Source organism: Panulirus ornatus, chromosome 63 (genome assembly GCF_036320965.1).
Source record: "Panulirus ornatus isolate Po-2019 chromosome 63, ASM3632096v1, whole genome shotgun sequence".
NCBI classification, from domain to species: domain Eukaryota; kingdom Metazoa; phylum Arthropoda; class Malacostraca; order Decapoda; family Palinuridae; genus Panulirus; species Panulirus ornatus.
Genome location: NC_092286.1, coordinates 793,642 through 812,130, shown reverse-complemented (window position 1 = coordinate 812,130; position 18,489 = coordinate 793,642). Strand labels below are relative to the sequence as shown.

At 41.7% G+C, this 18,489-nt stretch overlaps 1 protein-coding gene across 3 annotated transcripts in view; it reads right to left on the bottom strand.

Annotated features, from left to right (window-relative positions):
* The window catches only part of RhoBTB (Rho-related BTB domain containing), a 424,985-nt gene that overhangs the window by 138,959 nt on the left and 267,537 nt on the right, over positions 1-18,489 (bottom strand). For all 3 annotated transcript variants that reach the window (XM_071656696.1, XM_071656694.1, XM_071656695.1), the window contains exon 11: positions 9,860-10,030. In XM_071656696.1, the coding sequence (XP_071512797.1) occupies positions 9,860-10,030 (171 nt within the window). The remainder of the gene's footprint in view (positions 1-9,859; positions 10,031-18,489) is intronic.

Here is an 18,489-nt window from a genome sequence, read left to right as displayed (position 1 = left end):
TCATCCCTGTGTAGTAGTACAGTATGTAGCTCATCCCTGTGTAGTAGTACAGTATGTAGCTCATCCCTGTGTAGTAGTACAGTATGTAGTTCCTCCCTGTGTAGTAGTACAGTACATAGCTCATCCCTGTGTAGTAGTACAGTACATAGCTAATCCCTATGTCTTAGTACAGTAGGTAGCTCATCCCTGTGTAGTAGTACAGTATGTAGCTCATCCCTGTGTAGTAGTACAGTATGTAGCTCATCCCTGTGTAGTAGTACAGTACATAGCTCATCCCTGTGTAGTAGTAAAGTATGTAGCTGATCCTTGTGTAGTAGTACAGTATGTAGTTCCTCCCTGTGTAGTAGTACAATACATAGCCCATCCCTGTATAGTAGTACAGTATGTAGCTCATCCCTGTATAGTAGTACAGTATGTAGTTCCTCCCTGTGTAGTAGTACAGTATGTAGCTCATCCCTGTAGAGTAGTACAGTGTGTAGCTCCTCCCTGTGTAGTAGTACAGTATGTAGCTCATCCCTGTGTAGCAGTACAGTATGTAGCTCATCCCTGTGTAGTAGTACAGTATGTAGCTCATCCCTGTGTAGTAGTACAGTATGTAGCTCATCCCTGTGTAGTACAGTATGTGGCTCATCCCTGTGTAGTAGTAAAGTATGTAGCTCGTCCCTGTGTAAAAGTACAGTACATTGCTCATCCCTGTGTAGTAGTACAGTATGTAGCACATCCCTGTGTAATGGTACAGCACACAGCTCATCCCTGTGTAGAAGTACAGTATGTAGCTTATCCCTGTGTAGTAGTAAAGTACATAGCTTATCCCTGTATAGTAGTAAAGTACAAAGCTCATCCCTGTGTAGTAGTACAGTATGTAGCTCACCCCTGTGTAGTAGTACAGTACATACCTCATTCCTGTGTAGTAGCACAGTATATAGCTGATCCCTGTGTAGTAGTACAGTATGTAGCTCATCCTTGTGCAGTAGTACAGTATGTAGCTCATCCCTGTGTAGCAGTACAGTATGTAGCTCATCCATGTGTAGTAGTACAGTATGTAGCTCATCCCTGTGTAGTAGTTCAGTATATAGCTCATCCCTGTATAGTTGTACAGTATGTAGCTGATTCCTGTGTAGTAGTACAATATGTAGCTCATCCCTGTGTAGTAGTACAGTATGTAGCTCATCCCTGTGTAGTAGTACAGTATGTAGCTGATCCCTGTGTAGTAGTACAGTATGTAGCTGATCCCTGTGTAGTAGTGCAGCATGTATCTGATTCCTCTGTAGTAGTACAATATGTAGCTTATCCCTGTGTAGCAGTATAGTATGTAGCTTATCTCTGTGTAGTAGTACTGTATGTAGCTGATCCGTGTAGTAGTACAGTATGTAGCTGATCCCTATGTAGTAGTACAGTATGTAGCTCATCCCTATGTAGTAGTAGAGTATGTAGATCATCCTTGTTTTAGTAATACAGTATGGAGCTCAACCCTGTGTAATAGTACAGTATATAGCTCATCCCTGTGTAATAGTACAGTACATAGCTCATCCCTCTGTAGTAGTAGAGTATGCAACTCATCTGTGTAGTAGCAACACCTCCCCCTTTAGTTCTACCCCTGAGGGGTGAAATAAAAAGGTCACCATGAGAAGGCAGGTTGAGACTTGGACACTAGTAAATCTACAGTATCTCCTTGAGGTACTGAAACTTGACAACTTTTCTTTTTTAATTTTTTTTTTTTTTTTTTTTTTTTTTTTTTTTTTTTTTTTTTTTTTACAGTAGCAGCACCTCTTACCTCTGGTTACGATACTGCCACTCTTTTTATTACCACATATTTCTCTTACCTTTCATTACCTACTCAATATATATACAGTAGGTCTTTGATTCAATGGACCTCCTACCTCTGGTTATGATACTGCCACTCTTTTTATTACCACATATTTCTCTGACCTTTCATTACCTACTCAATATATATACAGTAGGTCTTTGATTCAATGGACTGGGCAAATAATAATTCATTAATAATAATTTAAAGAATAAAGAAAAAATATCAAAATCTACACCACTGTGCATTTCATAACCCACTAGTTTTCAGTAGTGTGGGATATGATTGATTTGTTTGTCTCAATCTGACACAAGCTATCAAGTGGTCAAGAGAATTGTGACTTTATCAAATAATTTTGCAATCCTTACAATTCAAGTGATAGAGGAGTTAAAATACTGCATGTGAACTATATATTATATTTTTGTATATATATTGTATTAAAAAATGGCACATAGGTTATATTCTCTATCTAACGAACTTTTAGCATCAACGGAGGTAGAAGAGGTAGTGAAAGCTTTGCAGAAGATGAAAACCTGCAAGGCGGCGGGTTTGGATGGTATTGCAGTTGAATTTATTAAAGGGCAGACTGTGTTGTTGATTGGTAGGTATGTATGGATCATGGTGAAGTGCCTAAGGACTGGCAGAATGCATGCATAGCAGTACAAAGGCAAATGGGACAAAGGTGAATATCAAAATTACAGAAGCATAAGTTTGTTGAGTATTCCTGGGAAATTGCATTGGAGGGTATTGATTGAAAGGATGAAGACATGTACAGAGCATCAGATTGGGGAGAAGCAGTGTGGTTTCAGAAGTGATAGAGGATGTTTGGATCAGGTGTTTGATTTGAAGAATAAGTGAGAGAAATACTTAGAAAAACAGACGGATTTGTATGTAACACTTATGGATCTGGAGAAAGCATATGATAGGGTTGATAGAGATGCTATGTGGAAGGTCTTAAGAGTATATGGTGTGGGAGGTAAGCTGCTGGAAGCCGTGAAAAGTTCCTACCAAGGACTGTGCACAAGTAAGAAGAGAGGAGACTGATTGGTTCCCAGTGAACGTCAGTCTGTGGCAGGGGTGTGTGATGTCCCCATGGTTGTTTAATTTGTTTATGGATGGGGTGGTTAGGGAGGTAAATGCAAGAGTTTCAGAGAGAGGGGCTAGTATGCAGTCTACTGGGGATGAGAAGGCCTGGGAAATGACTCAGTTGTTGTTTGCCGATGATACAGCATTGGTAGCTGATTTGAGTAAAAAACTGCAGAAATTGGTGACAGAGTTTGGGAAATTGTGTGAAAGGAGAAAGTTGAAAGTAAATCTGAATAAGAGCAAGGTTATTAGACTCAGCTGGGTTGAGGGACAAGTTAGTTGAGAGGTAAGTTTGAATGGAGAAAAACTGGTAGAAGTGAACTGTTTTAGATATCTGGGAGTGGACTTAGTAGCAAATGGAACCATGGAAGCAGAAGTGAGTCACAGGGTTGGGAAGGTAGCAAAGGTTCTGGGAGCAGTGAAGAATGTGTGGAATGAGAGAAAGTTATCACAGAGAGTGAAAATGGGTATATTTGAGGGAATAGCAGTTCCAAAAATATTATATGGGTGTGGAGCATGGGTATAGATAGGTTTGTAACAGAGGGGGTGGATGTGTTAGAAAGGAAATGTATTAAGACAATATGTGGTGTGAGGTAGTTTGATCAAGTAAGTAATGAAAGGGTAACAGAGATGTATGGAAAGAAAAAGAATGTGGTCGAGAGAGCAGAAGAGGGTGTTTTGAAATGGTTTGGACATATGGAGAGAATGAGTGAGGAAAGATTGACCAAGAGGATATATGTGTCAGAGGTTGACGAAACGAGGAGAAGTGGGAGACCAAATTGAAGGTCTGAAGATGGAGTGAAAAAGATTTTGAGTGACTGGGGCCTGAACATGCAGGAAGGTGAAAGGCGTGCAAGGAACAGAGTAAATTGGAATGATGTGGTATACCGGGGTCGACATGCCGTCAATGGATTGAACCAGAGCATGTGAAGCGTCTGGGGTAAATCATGAAAAATTCTGTGGGGCCTGAATGTGGAAAGGGAGCTGTGGTTTCGGTGCATTATACATGACAGCTAGAGACTGAGTGTGAACGAATGTGGCCTCTGTTGTCCTTTCCTAGTGCTACCTCGAGCACATGTGAGGGGAGGAGGTTGTTATTTCATGTGTGACTGGGTGGTGATGGGAATCAATAAGGGTAGACAGTTTGAATTATGTACATGTGTATATATGTATAAGTCTGTGTGTGTATATATATATGTATACGTTGAGATGTATAAGTATGTATATGTGTGTGTGTGGACGTGTATGAATATACATGTGTAAGTGGGTGGGTTGGGCCATTCTTTCGTCTGTTTCCTTGCGCTACCTCGCTAACAAGGGAGACAGCGACAAAGTATAATAAATATATGCATGTATTTATTTATATTTATTATACTTTGTCACTGTCTCCCGTGTTAACGAAGTAGTGCAAAGAAATAGATGAAAGAATCGCCCAACCCACCCACATACACATGTATATACATAAACGCCCACATATGCACATTTATTTGTTTTGTCGCTGTCTCCCGCGTTAGCGAGGTAGCGCAAGGAAACAGACGAAAGAATGGTCTAACCCACCCTAATACACATGCATATACATACACGTCCACACACGCAAATATACATACCTATACATCCCAACATATACATATATATACACAAAGACATATACATATATACACATGTACATAATTCATACTGTCTGCCTTTATTCATTCCCGTTGCCACCCCACCACACATGAAATAACAAACCCCTCCCCCTGCATGTGCGCGAGGTAGCGCAAGGAAAAGACAACAAAGGCCACATTCATTCACACTCAGTCTCTAGCTGTCATGTAATAATGCACCGAAACCACAGCTCCCTTTCCACATCTAGGCCCCATAAAACTTTCCATGGTTTACCTCAGACGCTTCACATGCCCTGGTTCAATCCATTGACAGCACGTCGACCCCAGTATACCACATCGTTCCAATTCACTCTATTCCTTGCATGCCTTTCACCCTCCTGCATGTTCAGGCCCGGATCGCTCAAAATCTTTTTCACTCCATCTTTCCACCTCCAATCGGGTCTCCCACTTCTCCTCGTTCCCTCCATCTCTGACATATATATCCTCTCGGTCAATCTTTCCTCACTCATTCTCTCCATGTGACCAAACCACTTCAAAACACCCTCTCCTGCTCTCTCAACCACATTCTTTTTATTACCACACATCTCTCTTACCCTATTACTACTTACTCAATCAAGCCACCTCACACCACATACTGTCCTCAAACATCTCATTTCCAGCACATCCACCCTCCTCCACACAATTCTATCTATAGCCCATGCCTCGCAGCCATATAACATTGTTGAAATCACTATTCCTTCAAACATAACCATTTTTGCTTTCCAAGATAATGTTCATGACTTCAATACATTCTTCAATGCTCCCAGAACTTTTGCCCCTCACCCAACCTATGATTCACTTCCGCTTCCATGATTCCATCCGCTGCCAAATCCACTCACAGATACCTAAAACACTTCACTTCCTCCAGTTTTTCTCCATTCATACTTACCTCCCAATTGACTTGTCTCTCAACCCTACTATACCCAATAAGCTTACTCTTATTTACATTTACTCTCAGCTTTCTTCTTTCACACACTTTACCAAACTCAATCACCAGCTTCTGCAGTTTCTCACATGAATCAGCCACCAGCGCTGTATCATCAGCGAACAACAACTGACTCACTTCCCAAGCTCTCTCATCCACAACAGACTGCATACTTGCCCCTCTTTCCAAAACTCTTGCATTCACCTCCCTAACAACTCCATCCATAAACAAATTAAACAACCATGGAGACATCACACACCCCTGCTGCAAATCAACATTCACTGAGAACCAATCACTTTCCTCTCTTCCTACATGTACACATGCCTTACATCCTCGATAAAAACTTTTCAATGCTTCTAACAACCTGCCTCCCACACCATATATTCTTAATACCTTCCACAGAGCATCTCTATCAACTCTATCATATGCCTTCTCCAGATCCATAAATGCTACATACAAATCCATTTGCTTTTCTAAGTATTTCTCACATACATTCTTCAAAGCAAACACCTGATCCACACATCCTCTACCATTTCTGAAACCACACTGCTCTTCCCCAATCTGATGCTCTGTACATGCCTTCACCCTTTCAATCAATACCCTCACATATAGTTTCCCAGGAATACTCAACAAACTTATACCTCTGTAATCTGAGAACTCACTTTTATCCCCTTTGGCTTTGTACAATGACACTATGCAAGCATTCCGCCAATCATCAGGCACCTCACCATGAGTCATACATACATTAAATAACCTTACCAACCAGTCAACAATACAATCACCCCTTCTTTCATAAATTCCAATGCAATACCATCCAAATCTGCTGCCTTGCTGGCTTTCATCTTCAGCAATGCTTTTACTACCTCTTCTCTGTTTACCAAATCATTTTCCCTAACCCTCTCACTTTGCACACCACCTAGACCAAAACACCCTATATCTGCCACTTATCATCAAACACATTCAACAGACCTTCAAAATACTCACTCCATCTCCTTCTCACACCACCACTACTTGTTATCACCTCCCCATTAGCCCCCTTCATTGAAGTTCCCATTTGTCTCCTTGCCTTATGCACTTTATTTACCTCCTTCCAAAACATCTTTTTATCCTCCCTAAAATTTAATGATAACTCTTTCACCCCAACTCTCATTTACCCTCTGTTTCACCTCTTCCACCTTTCTCTTGACCTTCTGCCTCTTTCTTTTATACATCTCCCACTCATTTGCATTATTTCCCTGCAAAAAATCGTCCAAATGCCTCTCTCTTCTCTTTCACTAATAATCTTACTTCTTCATCCCACCACTCCCTACCCTTTCTAATCTGCCCACCTCCCACTCTTCTCATGCCACAAGCATCTTTTGCGCAAGCCATCACTGTTTCCCTAAATACATCCCATTCCTCCCCCACTCCCCTGACCTCCATAGTTCTCACCTTTTTCCATTCTGTACTCAGTCTCACCTGGTACTTCCTCACACGTCTCCTTCCCAAGCTCACTTACTCTCACCACTCTTTTCACCCCAACATTCTTTCTTTTCTGAAAACCTCTATAAATCTTCACCTTCGCCTCCACAAGATAATGATCAGACATCCCTCCAGTTGCACCTCTCAGCACATTAACATCCAAAAGTCTCTTTCGCGCGCCTATCAATTAACACGTAATCCAATAAAGCTCTCTGGCCATCTCTCCTACTTACATATGTATACTTATGGATATCTCTCTTTTTAAACCTGGTATTCCCAATCACCAGTCCTTTTTCAGCACATAAATCTACAAGCTCTTCACCATTTCCATTTACAACACTGAACACCACATGTACACCAATAATTCCCTCAACTGCCACATTACTCACCTTTGCATTCAAATCACCCATCACTATAACCCGGTCTCATGCATCAAAACTACTAACACACTCACTCAGCTGCTCCCATAACACTTGCCTCTCATGATCTTTCTTCTCATGCCCAGGTGCATATGCACCAATAATCACCCATCTCTCTCCATCCACTTTCAGTTTTACCCATATCAATCTTGAGTTTACATTCTTACACTCTATCAGGAGTAGTACTACTCCTTCCCTTGCTCTTGTACTCTCACTAACCCCTGACTTTACTCCCAAGACATTCCCAAACCACTCTTCTCCTTTACCCTTGAGCTTCGCTTCACTCAGAGCCAAAACATCCAGGTTCCTTTCGTCAAACATACTACCATCTCTCCTTTTTTCTCATCTTGGTTACATCCACACACATTTAGACACCCCAGTCTGAGCCTTCGAGGAGGATGAGCACTTCCTGTGTGACTCCTTCTTCTGCACATATTCATACATGCTGCCTTCATCCATTCCTGCCGCCACACATGAGATGGCACCCCCCTTCCCCCGTGTGTCTGGGAGGTAGCACTAGGAAAAGACAAGACCACATTCGCTCACACTCAGTCTTTAGCTGTCATGTGTAATGCACTGAAACCACAGCTTCCTTTCCACATCCAGGTCCCACAAAGCTTTCCATGGTTTACCCCAGACTCTTCACATACCTTGGTTCAATCCATTGACAGTACGTCGTCCCTGGTATACCACATCATTCCATTCACTCTATTCTTTGCACACCTTTCACACTCATGTATGTTCAGGCCCCAATCACTCAACATCTTTTTCACTCCATCCTTCCACCTCCAAGGTCTCACACTTCTCATTCCCTCCACCTCTGACACATATATCCTCTTTGTCAATCTTTCCCAACTCATTCTCTCCATGTGACCAAAGCATTTCAATTCCCCCTATTCTGCTCTCTCAACCACACTTTTTTATTACCACACATCTCTCTTACCCTTTAATTACTTACTCGATCAAACCACCTTACACCACATACTGTCCACAAACATTTCATTTCCAACACATCCACCCTCCTCCAAAGAACCCTATCTATAGCCCATGCCTCGCAACCATATAACATTGTTGGAAGCATTATTCCTTCAAACAACCATTTTTGCTCTCCGAGATAACATTCTTGCCTTCCACACATGAATTTCAATATTTGCAAATAAAAAGAAATGTAAATAAAGGCTAGCTGATAAAATACAATATAAGTTCCCGGTTACGACTAATAAGGAAAATAACTGAAAAAATAACAGTAGTTACCGTCTTTCTTCATGAATATAATGCCTTTCTTTAAAAGACACTGTCAAACAACTTTGTCTATTTTCTTTACCTATAGGAACCATGAGAAGAATTGAATTAAGAAGAGGAGCACAGACTGCTGCGAGAGAAGTTTAACTGGCTTGATCATTCTATCTATTACATAAATGCTGTTGTCAAAAGCAATTCATAAACATGTTTTCAAAGTACATATGTGTAAGATGTAAATGGCAATCTGAATAGGTAATTCCATCCCATATAATATCATACTAATATCTTTAAAAATTTGGGAAATAATTCACTAAAATACTGGAGGAAGTGAAGTGTTTTAGATATCTGGGAGTGGATCTGTCAGCGGATGGAACCATGGAAGCGGAAGTGGATCATAGGGTGGGGGAGGGGGCGAAAATTTTGGGAGCCTTGAAAAATGTGTGGAAGTCGAGAACATTATCTCGGAAAGCAAAAATGGGTATGTTTGAAGGAATAGTGGTTCCAACAATGTTGTATGGTTGCGAGGCGTGGGCTATGGATAGAGATGTGCGCAGGAGGATGGATGTGCTGGAAATGAGATGTTTGAGGAAAATGTGTGGTGTGAGGTGGTTTGATCGAGTAAGTAACGTAAGGGTAAGAGAGATGTGTGGAAATAAAAAGAGCGTGGTTGAGAGAGCAGAAGAGGGTGTTTTGAAATGGTTTGGGCACATGGAGAGAATGAGTGAGGAAAGATTGACCAAGAGGATATATGTGTCGGAGGTGGAGGGAACGAGGAGAAGAGGGAGACCAAATTGGAGGTGGAAAGATGGAGTGAAAAAGATTTTGTGTGATCGGGGCCTGAACATGCAGGAGGGTGAAAGGAGGGCAAGGAATAGAGTGAATTGGAGCGATGTGGTATACAGGGGTTGACGTGCTGTCAGTGGATTGAATCAAGGCATGTGAAGCGTCTGGGGTAAACCATGGAAAGCTGTGTAGGTATGTATATTTGCGTGTGTGGACGTGTGTATGTACATGTGTATGGGGGGGGGGGGTTGGGCCATTTCTTTCGTCTGTTTCCTTGCGCTACCTCGCAAACGCGGGAGACAGCGACAAAGTATAAAAAAAAAAAAAAAAAAAAAAAAAAAACCACAATAATATCCTAGAAAGTTGTGCTATCCCTGAGCCAGTCTGATCTTCAAAATCTGTACCATATGTATATATCAAGAGGCCAAAGACATAAAAATGTATTAATTTCTTGGCACTATTCTCTATTGTATTACAGCACAGGCAAACTTACCACCTTAGCACTACTTTCTCTGAAGTCTCCAGAGAACATTGCATGCATCATGTCACATCGAGCCATAAGCAAAGGGCGGTGAACTGCTGTGGTTCCATCTTCTAACTGAAACATCACATCAGAGAACAGGCCGCCTTCTAAACACAATTCTTTCAGTCGACCACATAGCATCTGTCCAAAATGATAAAGAAATGAGGTAAATGTATAGTTTAAGGGCATCTCAGAAGTACATTATCAAGATGGAAGAAAATATTAATGTACTTCTAAAAATGATTTGGTAAACAGAGAAGAGGTAGTGAAAGCTTTGCGGAAGATGAAAGCCGGCAAGGCAGCAGGTTTGGATGGTATTGCAGTGGAATTTATTAAAAAAGGGGGTGACTGTATTGTTGACTGGTTGGTAAGGTTATTTAATGTATGTATGACTCATGGTGAGGTGCCTGAGGATTGGCGGAATGCGTGCATAGTGCCATTGTACAAAGGCAAAGGGGATAAGAGTGAGTGCTCAAATTACAGAGGTATAAGTTTGTTGAGTATTCCTGGTAAATTATATGGGAGGGTATTGATTGAGAGGGTGAAGGCATGTACAGAGCATCAGATTGGGGAAGAGCAGTGTGGTTTCAGAAGTGGTAGAGGATGTGTGGATCAGGTGTTTGCTTTGAAGAATGTATGTGAGAAATACTTAGAAAAGCAAATGGTTTTGTATGTAGCATTTATGGATCTGGAGAAGGCATATGATAGAGTTGATAGAGATGCTCTGTGGAAGGTATTAAGAATATATGGTGTGGGAGGAAAGTTGTTAGAAGCAGTGAAAAGTTTTTATCGAGGATGTAAGGCATGTGTACGTATAGGAAGAGAGGAAAGTGATTGGTTCTCAGTGAATGTAGGTTTGCGGCAGGGGTGTGTGATGTCTCCATGGTTGTTTAATTTGTTTATGGATGGAGTTGTTAGGGAGGTAAATGCAAGAGTTTTGGAAAGAGGGGCAAGTATGAAGTCTGTTGGGGATGAGAGAGCTTGGGAAGTGAGTCAGTTGTTGTTCGCTGATGATACAGCGCTGGTGGCTGATTCATGTGAGAAACTGCAGAAGCTGGTGACTGAGTTTGGAAAAGTGTGTGGAAGAAGAAAGTTAAGAGTAAATGTGAATAAGAGCAAGGTTATTAGGTACAGTAGGGTTGGGGGTCAAGTCAATTGGGAGGTGAGTTTGAATGGAGAAAAACTGGAGGAAGTGAAGTGTTTTAGATATCTGGGAGTGGATCTGGCAGCGGATGGAACCATGGACGCGGAAGTGGATCATAGGGTGGGGGAGGGGGCGAAAATCCTGGGGGCCTTGAAGAATGTGTGGAAGTCGAGAACATTATCTCAGAAAGCAAAAATGGGTATGTTTGAAGGAATAGTGGTTCCAACAATGTTGTATGGTTGCGAGGCGTGGGCTATGGATAGAGTTGTGCGCAGGAGGATGGATGTGCTGGAAATGAGATGTTTGAGGACAATGTGTGGTGTGAGGTGGTTTGATCGAGTGAGTAACGTAAGGGTAAGAGAGATGTGTGGAAATAAAAAGAGCGTGGTTGAGAGAGCAGAAGAGGGTGTTTTGAAGTGGTTTGGGCATATGGAGAGGATGAGTGAGGAAAGATTGACCAAGAGGATATATGTGTCGGAGGTGGAGGGAACAAGGAGAAGAGGGAGACCAAATTGGAGGTGGAAAGATGGAGTGAAAAAGATTTTGTGTGATCGGGGCCTGAACATGCAGGAGGGTGAAAGGAGGGCAAGGAATAGAGTAAATTGGAGCGATGTGGTATACCGGGGTTGACGTGCTGTCAGTGGATTGAATCAAGGCATGTGAAGCGTCTGGGGTAAACCATGGAAAGCTGTGTAGGTATGTATATTTGCGTGTGTGGACGTATGTATATACATGTGTATGGGGGGGGGGGGGTTGGGCCATTTCTTTCGTCTGTTTCCTTGCGCTACCTCGCAAACGCGGGAGACAGCGACAAAGTATAATAAAAAATATAAATACTTCTAAAAACCCAGCAGAAGTGATTAAGACAAGTGGAGAGTGATTTGTATAATATTTGTCTTTGGCGGGTATAGCTATGAAGACCAAGGAAAAAATGGGACTGACTAATGTAATGAAGGTTAAACATGTACAAAAAAAAAAAAAAAAAAAAAAAAAAAAAAAAAAAAAAATTGGCAAAAATCAAAATCTAATTTACCTTGTGCAAAGATTTACCTTATTTTTTAGTATTTGAGTTATATACTATTAATACAATCATTCTCTTCCAGCCAACTGCTGAAGAATGCTTGATAAATGTTTGACAGTGTTTGTTGGGATGGGCTGGTATGGGAAAGGACATACACAGTGACCAAACCTCCAGCAACTGAATGTAAACATGCTACGAATGCAATCATGTTTTTTCATATAACACTGAAAATGAGGAAAATTTTTGGATGCTTGGGATATAAAGTGAGGTTTTCACAGGTACTGATGATTTTCAATAGTATCTAAGTACCTTTCCCCAAATTTTCTGATTCTCATATCTCCAACCAATCTCAATTATTTGTAACAGAATTACCTATTGCTTTATCTCATCAGCACCCTTCTGAATCACTTGTACTTGCATTCCTAGGCATTCACTAATATGCTTCACTTTCAAATCCATAATTCACTGAAGTATAGCCCTTAAAGTTCTTATCTATCAGAAATAAGATGCTCTACTTTTTCTGATATCAATTCATGAGGAAATACAAAATGGAGTAGGCATATGAAAGCCTTTTTCCATAGATAGAATAAGATGACCTTAAGGAAATGCTGACTGAAAGACAAGACATAAAGGGTCAGGAGCAAAGACAAAGATACTTTTTTTCCTAGGATAAACACAGGTAAAATTCCAGTTTAGTGGCTCATCAAAACTGGCAATATTCAACTTCAGGGGTACAAAAAAAAAATATATATACCTATCTATATCTCTTGCCTTTTCTTTTAGGAAAACTCTTCGAAGAGGTGACCATGGCAAAAGACTCTCCATAACTGTTGAGCTCCAGTGCCACCTCTTAACCTTTAGTGTCTCATCTTAACAAGCTACAGGATGAGCCTCTTTAATCCGGCAACCTTTGGGACCAGGCAATTGCTGGACCACAGAAAATGCCAGAAAACAGAAATTGACCCGTAAGGGAACCCATGTATATATATGCTGACCCCTAGTCTTGACAGCTCATTCCACATGCATACTGCTGTGTTATCAAAGGTAAAACAAAGCTTAAAAAAAGGAAATAATACAACCATTTATGCTTCCAAACAAGGCCTTTATTGTTACATCAGACTACATCAGATGTACCCTCAGATGGAGACTGCAGATTCGTCAGCATTATACACCTATTATGGGGCCAAGTTTTCACTGCCACTAGCTGTGCAAATTCATCCACAAACTCTGTTGTAGCTTTGTGATGAGCAGTTAATGTAACAAGCAACCATAGGTTGGTAGCTGGTTTTGGTCGCCTCTTGTTACTATTGTTTTATTGTTATTGTTAAGGCAGGGAGCCCACAATGAGTCAGTCCCAGCCTGGCAGCCAGCCAATGCTGTCAGTGATGGAGGGAGCATTTTGAAGGTTTGCTGAATGAGTTTGATGATAGAGTGGGAGATATAGGGTGTTTTGGTTGAGGTGGTGTACGAAGTGAGAGCATCAAGGAGAATGATTTGGTGAAGAGAAAAGAGGAAGTGAAAGCTTTGCGGAAGATGAAATTCGGCAATGCGGTGGTTTTGGATGGTATCACAGTGGAAGCTATTAAAAAAAAGGGGTGACTGTGTTGTTGATTGGCTGGTAAGGCTATTCAATGTATGTATGGACCATGGTGAAGTACCTGAGGATTGGCAGAATGCATGCATAGTGCCATTGCACAAAGGTAAAGTGGATAAAGGTGTGTTCAAATTACAGAGGCGTAAGTTTGTTGAGCATTCCTGGGGAATTATATGGGGGGGTACTGATTGAGAGGGTGAAGACATGTGCAGAGCATCAGATCGGGGAGGAGCAGAGTGGTTTCTGAGGTGGTGGAGGATTTGTGGATCAGGTGCTTGCTTTGAAGAAAGTATGTGAGAAATACTTAGAAAAACAAATGGGTTTGTATGTAGCATTTATGGATCTGGAGAAGGCATATGATAGGGTGATAGAGATGTTTTGTGGGAGGTTTTAAGAGTATATGGTGTGGGAGGTAAGGTGTTAGAAGCAGTGAAAAGTTTTTACCAAGGATGTAAGGCATGTGTATGAGTAGGTAGAGAGGAGAGTGACTGGTTCCCAGCGAATGTCAGTCTGTGGCAGGGGTGAGTGATGTCTCCATAGTTGTTTTTACTTGTTTATGGATGGGGTGGTTAGGGAGGTAAATGCAAGAGTTTTGGAGAGAGGGGTGGGTATGCAGTCTTGTGGATGAGAGGGCTTGGGAAGTGAGTCAGTTGTCGTTTGCTTGTGATACAGCTCTAGTGGCTGATTCATGCGAGAAATTGCAGAGGTTGGTGACTGAATTTGGAAAAGTGTGTGAAAGGAGAAAGTTGAGAATAAATGTGAATAAGAACAAGGTTATTAGGTTCAGTTGAGTTTAGGGGCAAGGTAATTGGGATGTAAGTTTGAATGGAGAAAACCTGAAAGAAGTGAAGCGTTTTAGATATCTGGGAGTGGACTTAGCAGTGGATGGAACCGTGGAAGTGAGTCATAGGGTTGGGGTGAAGGTTCTGGGAGCGTTGAAGAATGTGTGGAAGGAGAGAACGTTATTTTGGAGAGCAAAAATGGATATGTTTGAAGGAATAGTGGTTCCAACAATATTATATGGTTGTGAGGCATGGGCTATAGATAGGGTTGTGTGGAGGAGCGTGGATGTGTTGGAAATGAAATGTTTGAGGACAGTATGTGGTGTGAGGTAGTTTGATAGAGTAAATAATATAAGGATAAGAGAGATGTGTGGAAATAAACAGAGTGTGGTTGAGAGTGCAGAATAGGGTGTGTTGAAATGGTTTGGACAGATGGAGAGAATATATATATATATATATATATTACAGAGGTATAAGTTTGTTGAGTATTCCTGGTAAAGTATATGGGAGGGTATTGATTGAGAGGGTGAAGGCATGTACAGAGCATCAGATTTTGGAAGAGCAGTGTGGTTTCAGAAGTGGTAGAGGATGTGTGGATCAGGTGTTTGCTTTGAAGAATGTATGTGAGAAATACTTAGAAAAGCAAATGGATTTGTATGTAGCATTTATGGATCTGGAGAAGGCATATGATAGAGTTGATAGAGATGCTCTGTGGAAGGCATTAAGAATATATGGTGTGGGAGGAAAGTTGTTAGAAGCGGTGAAAAGTTTTTATCGAGGATGTAAGGCATGTGTACGTGTAGGAAGAGAGGAAAGTGATTGGTTCTCAGTGAATGTAGGTTTGCGGCAGGGGTGTGTGATGTCTCCATGGTTGTTTAATTTGTTTATGGATGGGGTTGTTAGGGAGGTGAATGCAAGAGTTTTGGAAAGAGGGGCAAGTATGAAGTCTGTTGGGGATGAGAGAGCTTGGGAAGTGAGTCAGTTGTTGTTCGCTGATGATACAGCGCTGGTGGCTGATTCATGTGAGAAACTGCAGAAGCTGGTGACTGAGTTTGGTAAAGTGTGTGGAAGAAGAAAGTTAAGAGTAAATGTGAATAAGAGCAAGGTTATTAGGTACAGTAGGGTTGAGGGTCAAGTCAATTGGGAGGTGAGTTTGAATGGAGAAAAACTGGAGGAAGTGAAGTGTTTTAGATATCTGGGAGTGGATCTGGCAGCGGATGGAACCATGGAAGCAGAAGTGGATCATAGGGTGGGGGAGGGGGCGAAAATTCTGGGGGCCTTGAAGAATGTGTGGAAGTCGAGAACATTATCTCGGAAAGCAAAAATGGGTATGTTTGAAGGAATAGTGGTTCCAACAATGTTGTATGGTTGCGAGGCGTGGGCTATGGATAGAGTAGTGCGCAGGAGGATGGATGTGCTGGAAATGAGATTTTTGAGGACAATGTGTGGTGTGAGGTGGTTTGATCGAGTGAGTAACGTAAGGGTAAGAGAGATGTGTGGAAATAAAAAGAGCGTGGTTGAGAGAGCAGAAGAGGGTGTTTTGAAGTGGTTTGGGCACATGGAGAGAATGAGTGAGGAAAGATTGACCAAGAGGATATATGTGTCGGAGGTGGAGGGAACGAGGAGAAGAGGGAGACCAAATTGGAGGTGGAAAGATGGAGTGAAAAAGATTTTGTGTGATCGGGGCCTGAACATGCAGGAGGGTGAAAGGAGGGCAAGGAATAGAGTGAATTGGAGCGATGTGGTATACCGGGGTTGACGTGCTGTCAGTGGATTGAATCAAGGCATGTGAAGCGTCTGGGGTAAACCATGGAAAGCTGTGTAGGTGTGTATATTTGCGTGTGTGGACGTATGTATATACATGTGTATGGGGGTGGGTTGGGCCATTTCTTTCGTCTGTTTCCTTGCGCTACCTCGCAAACGCGGGAGACAGCGACAAAGTATAATAAAAAAAAAAATAAAAAAAAATATATATATATATATATATATATATATATATATATATATGTCAGAGGTGGAGGGAACAAGGAGAAGTGGGAGACCAAATTGGAGGTGAAAGAATGGAGTGAAAAAGGTCTTGAGCAATCGGCGCATGAACATAAAGGAGGGTGAGAGGCATGCAAGGAACAGAGTGAATTGGAACGATGTGGTTTATTGGGGTTGATGTGCTGTCAATGGACTGAACCAGGGCATATGAAGTGTTTGGGGTAAACAATGGAAATGTATGTGGGGCCTGGATGTGGTTTCAATGCATTACACATGACAGCTAGACTGAGTGTGAACAAATGTGGCATTTTTGTCTGTATTCCTGGCACTATCTCACTGAAGCAGGGGATAGCGATGCTGTTTTCCTGTGGGGCAGGGTGGTGACAGGAATGAATGAAGGCATACAAGTATGAATATGTACATGTGTATATATGTCTGCATATGTGTATGCATATGTTGATATGTATATGTATGTATATTAGCATGTGTGGGCATTTATGTATATATATGTGTATGTGAGTGGATGTGCCATTTCCTCATCTGTTTCTTGGTACTACCTCGCTGACATGGGAAACAGCGATTATGTATTATAAAATATGCTCCACGAAGGCTCAGATTGGGGTGTCTAAATGTGTGTGGATGTAACCAAGATGAGAAAAAAAGGAGAGATAGGTAGGAACCTGGATGTTTTGGCTCTGAGTGAAACGAAGCTTAAGGGTAAAGGGGAAGAGTGGTTTGGGAATGTCTTGGGAGTAAAGTCAGGGGTTAGTGAGAGGACAAGAGCAAGGGAAGGAGTAGCACTACTCCTGAAACAGGAGTGGTGGGAGTATGTGATAAAGTGTTAGAAAGTAAACTCTAGACTGATATGGGTAAAACTGAAAGTGGATGGAGAGAGATGGGTGATTATTGGTGCATATGCACCTGGGCATGAGAAAAAAGATCATAAGAGGCAAGTGTTTTGGGAGCAGCTGAGTGAGTGTGTTAGTAGTTTTGATGCATGAGACTGGGTTATAGTGATGGGTGATTTGAATGCAAAGGTGAGTAATGTGGCAGTTGAGGGAATAATTGGTGTACATGGGGTGTTCAGTGTTGTAAATGGAAATGGTGAAGAGCTTGTAGATTCATGTGCTGAAAAAGGGCTGGTGATTGGGAATACCTGGTTTAAAAAGCGAGATATACATAAGTATACGTATGTAAGTAGGAGAGATGGCCAGAGAGCATTAATGGATTACGTGTTAATTGATAAGCGCGCGAGAGAGACTTTTGGATGTTAATGTGCTGAGAGGTGCAACTAGAGGGATGTCTGATCATTATCTTGTGGAGGCGAAGGTGAAGATTTGTAGAGGTTTTCAGAAAAGAAGAGAGAATGTTGGGGTGACAAGGGTGGTGAGAGTAAGTGAGCTTGGGAAGGAGACTTGTGCGAGAAAGTACCAGGAGAGACTGAGTACAGAATGGAAAAAGGTGAGAACCAAGGAAGTAAGGGGAGTGGGGGAGGAATGGGATGAATTTAAGGAAGCAGTGATGGCTTGCGCAAAAGATGCTTGTGGCATGAGAAGCATGGGAGGTGGGCAGATTAGAAAGGGCAATGAGTGGTGGGATGAAGAAGTAAGATTATTAGTGAAAGAGAAAAGATAGGCATTTGGAGGATTTTTGCAAGGAAATAATGCAAATGAGTGGGAGATGTATAAAAGAGGCAGGAGGTTAAGAGAAAGGTGCAGGAGGTGAAAAAGAGGGCAAATGAGAGTTGAGGTGAAAGAGTATCATTAAATTTCAGGGAGAATAAAAAGATGTTTTGGAAGGAGGTAAATAAAGTGCGTAAGACAAGGGAACAAATGGGAACTTCAGTGAAGGGGGCTAATAGGGAGGTGATAACAAGTAGTGGTGATGTGAGAAGGAGATGGAGTGAGTATTTTGAAGATTTGTTGAATGTGTTTGATGACAGAGTAGCAGATATACGGTGTTTTGGTCGAGGTGGTGTGCAAAGTGAGAGGGTTAGGGAAAATGATTTGGTAAACAGAGAAGAGGTAGTAAAAGCGTTGTGGACGATGAAAGCCAGCAAGGCAGCGGGTTCGG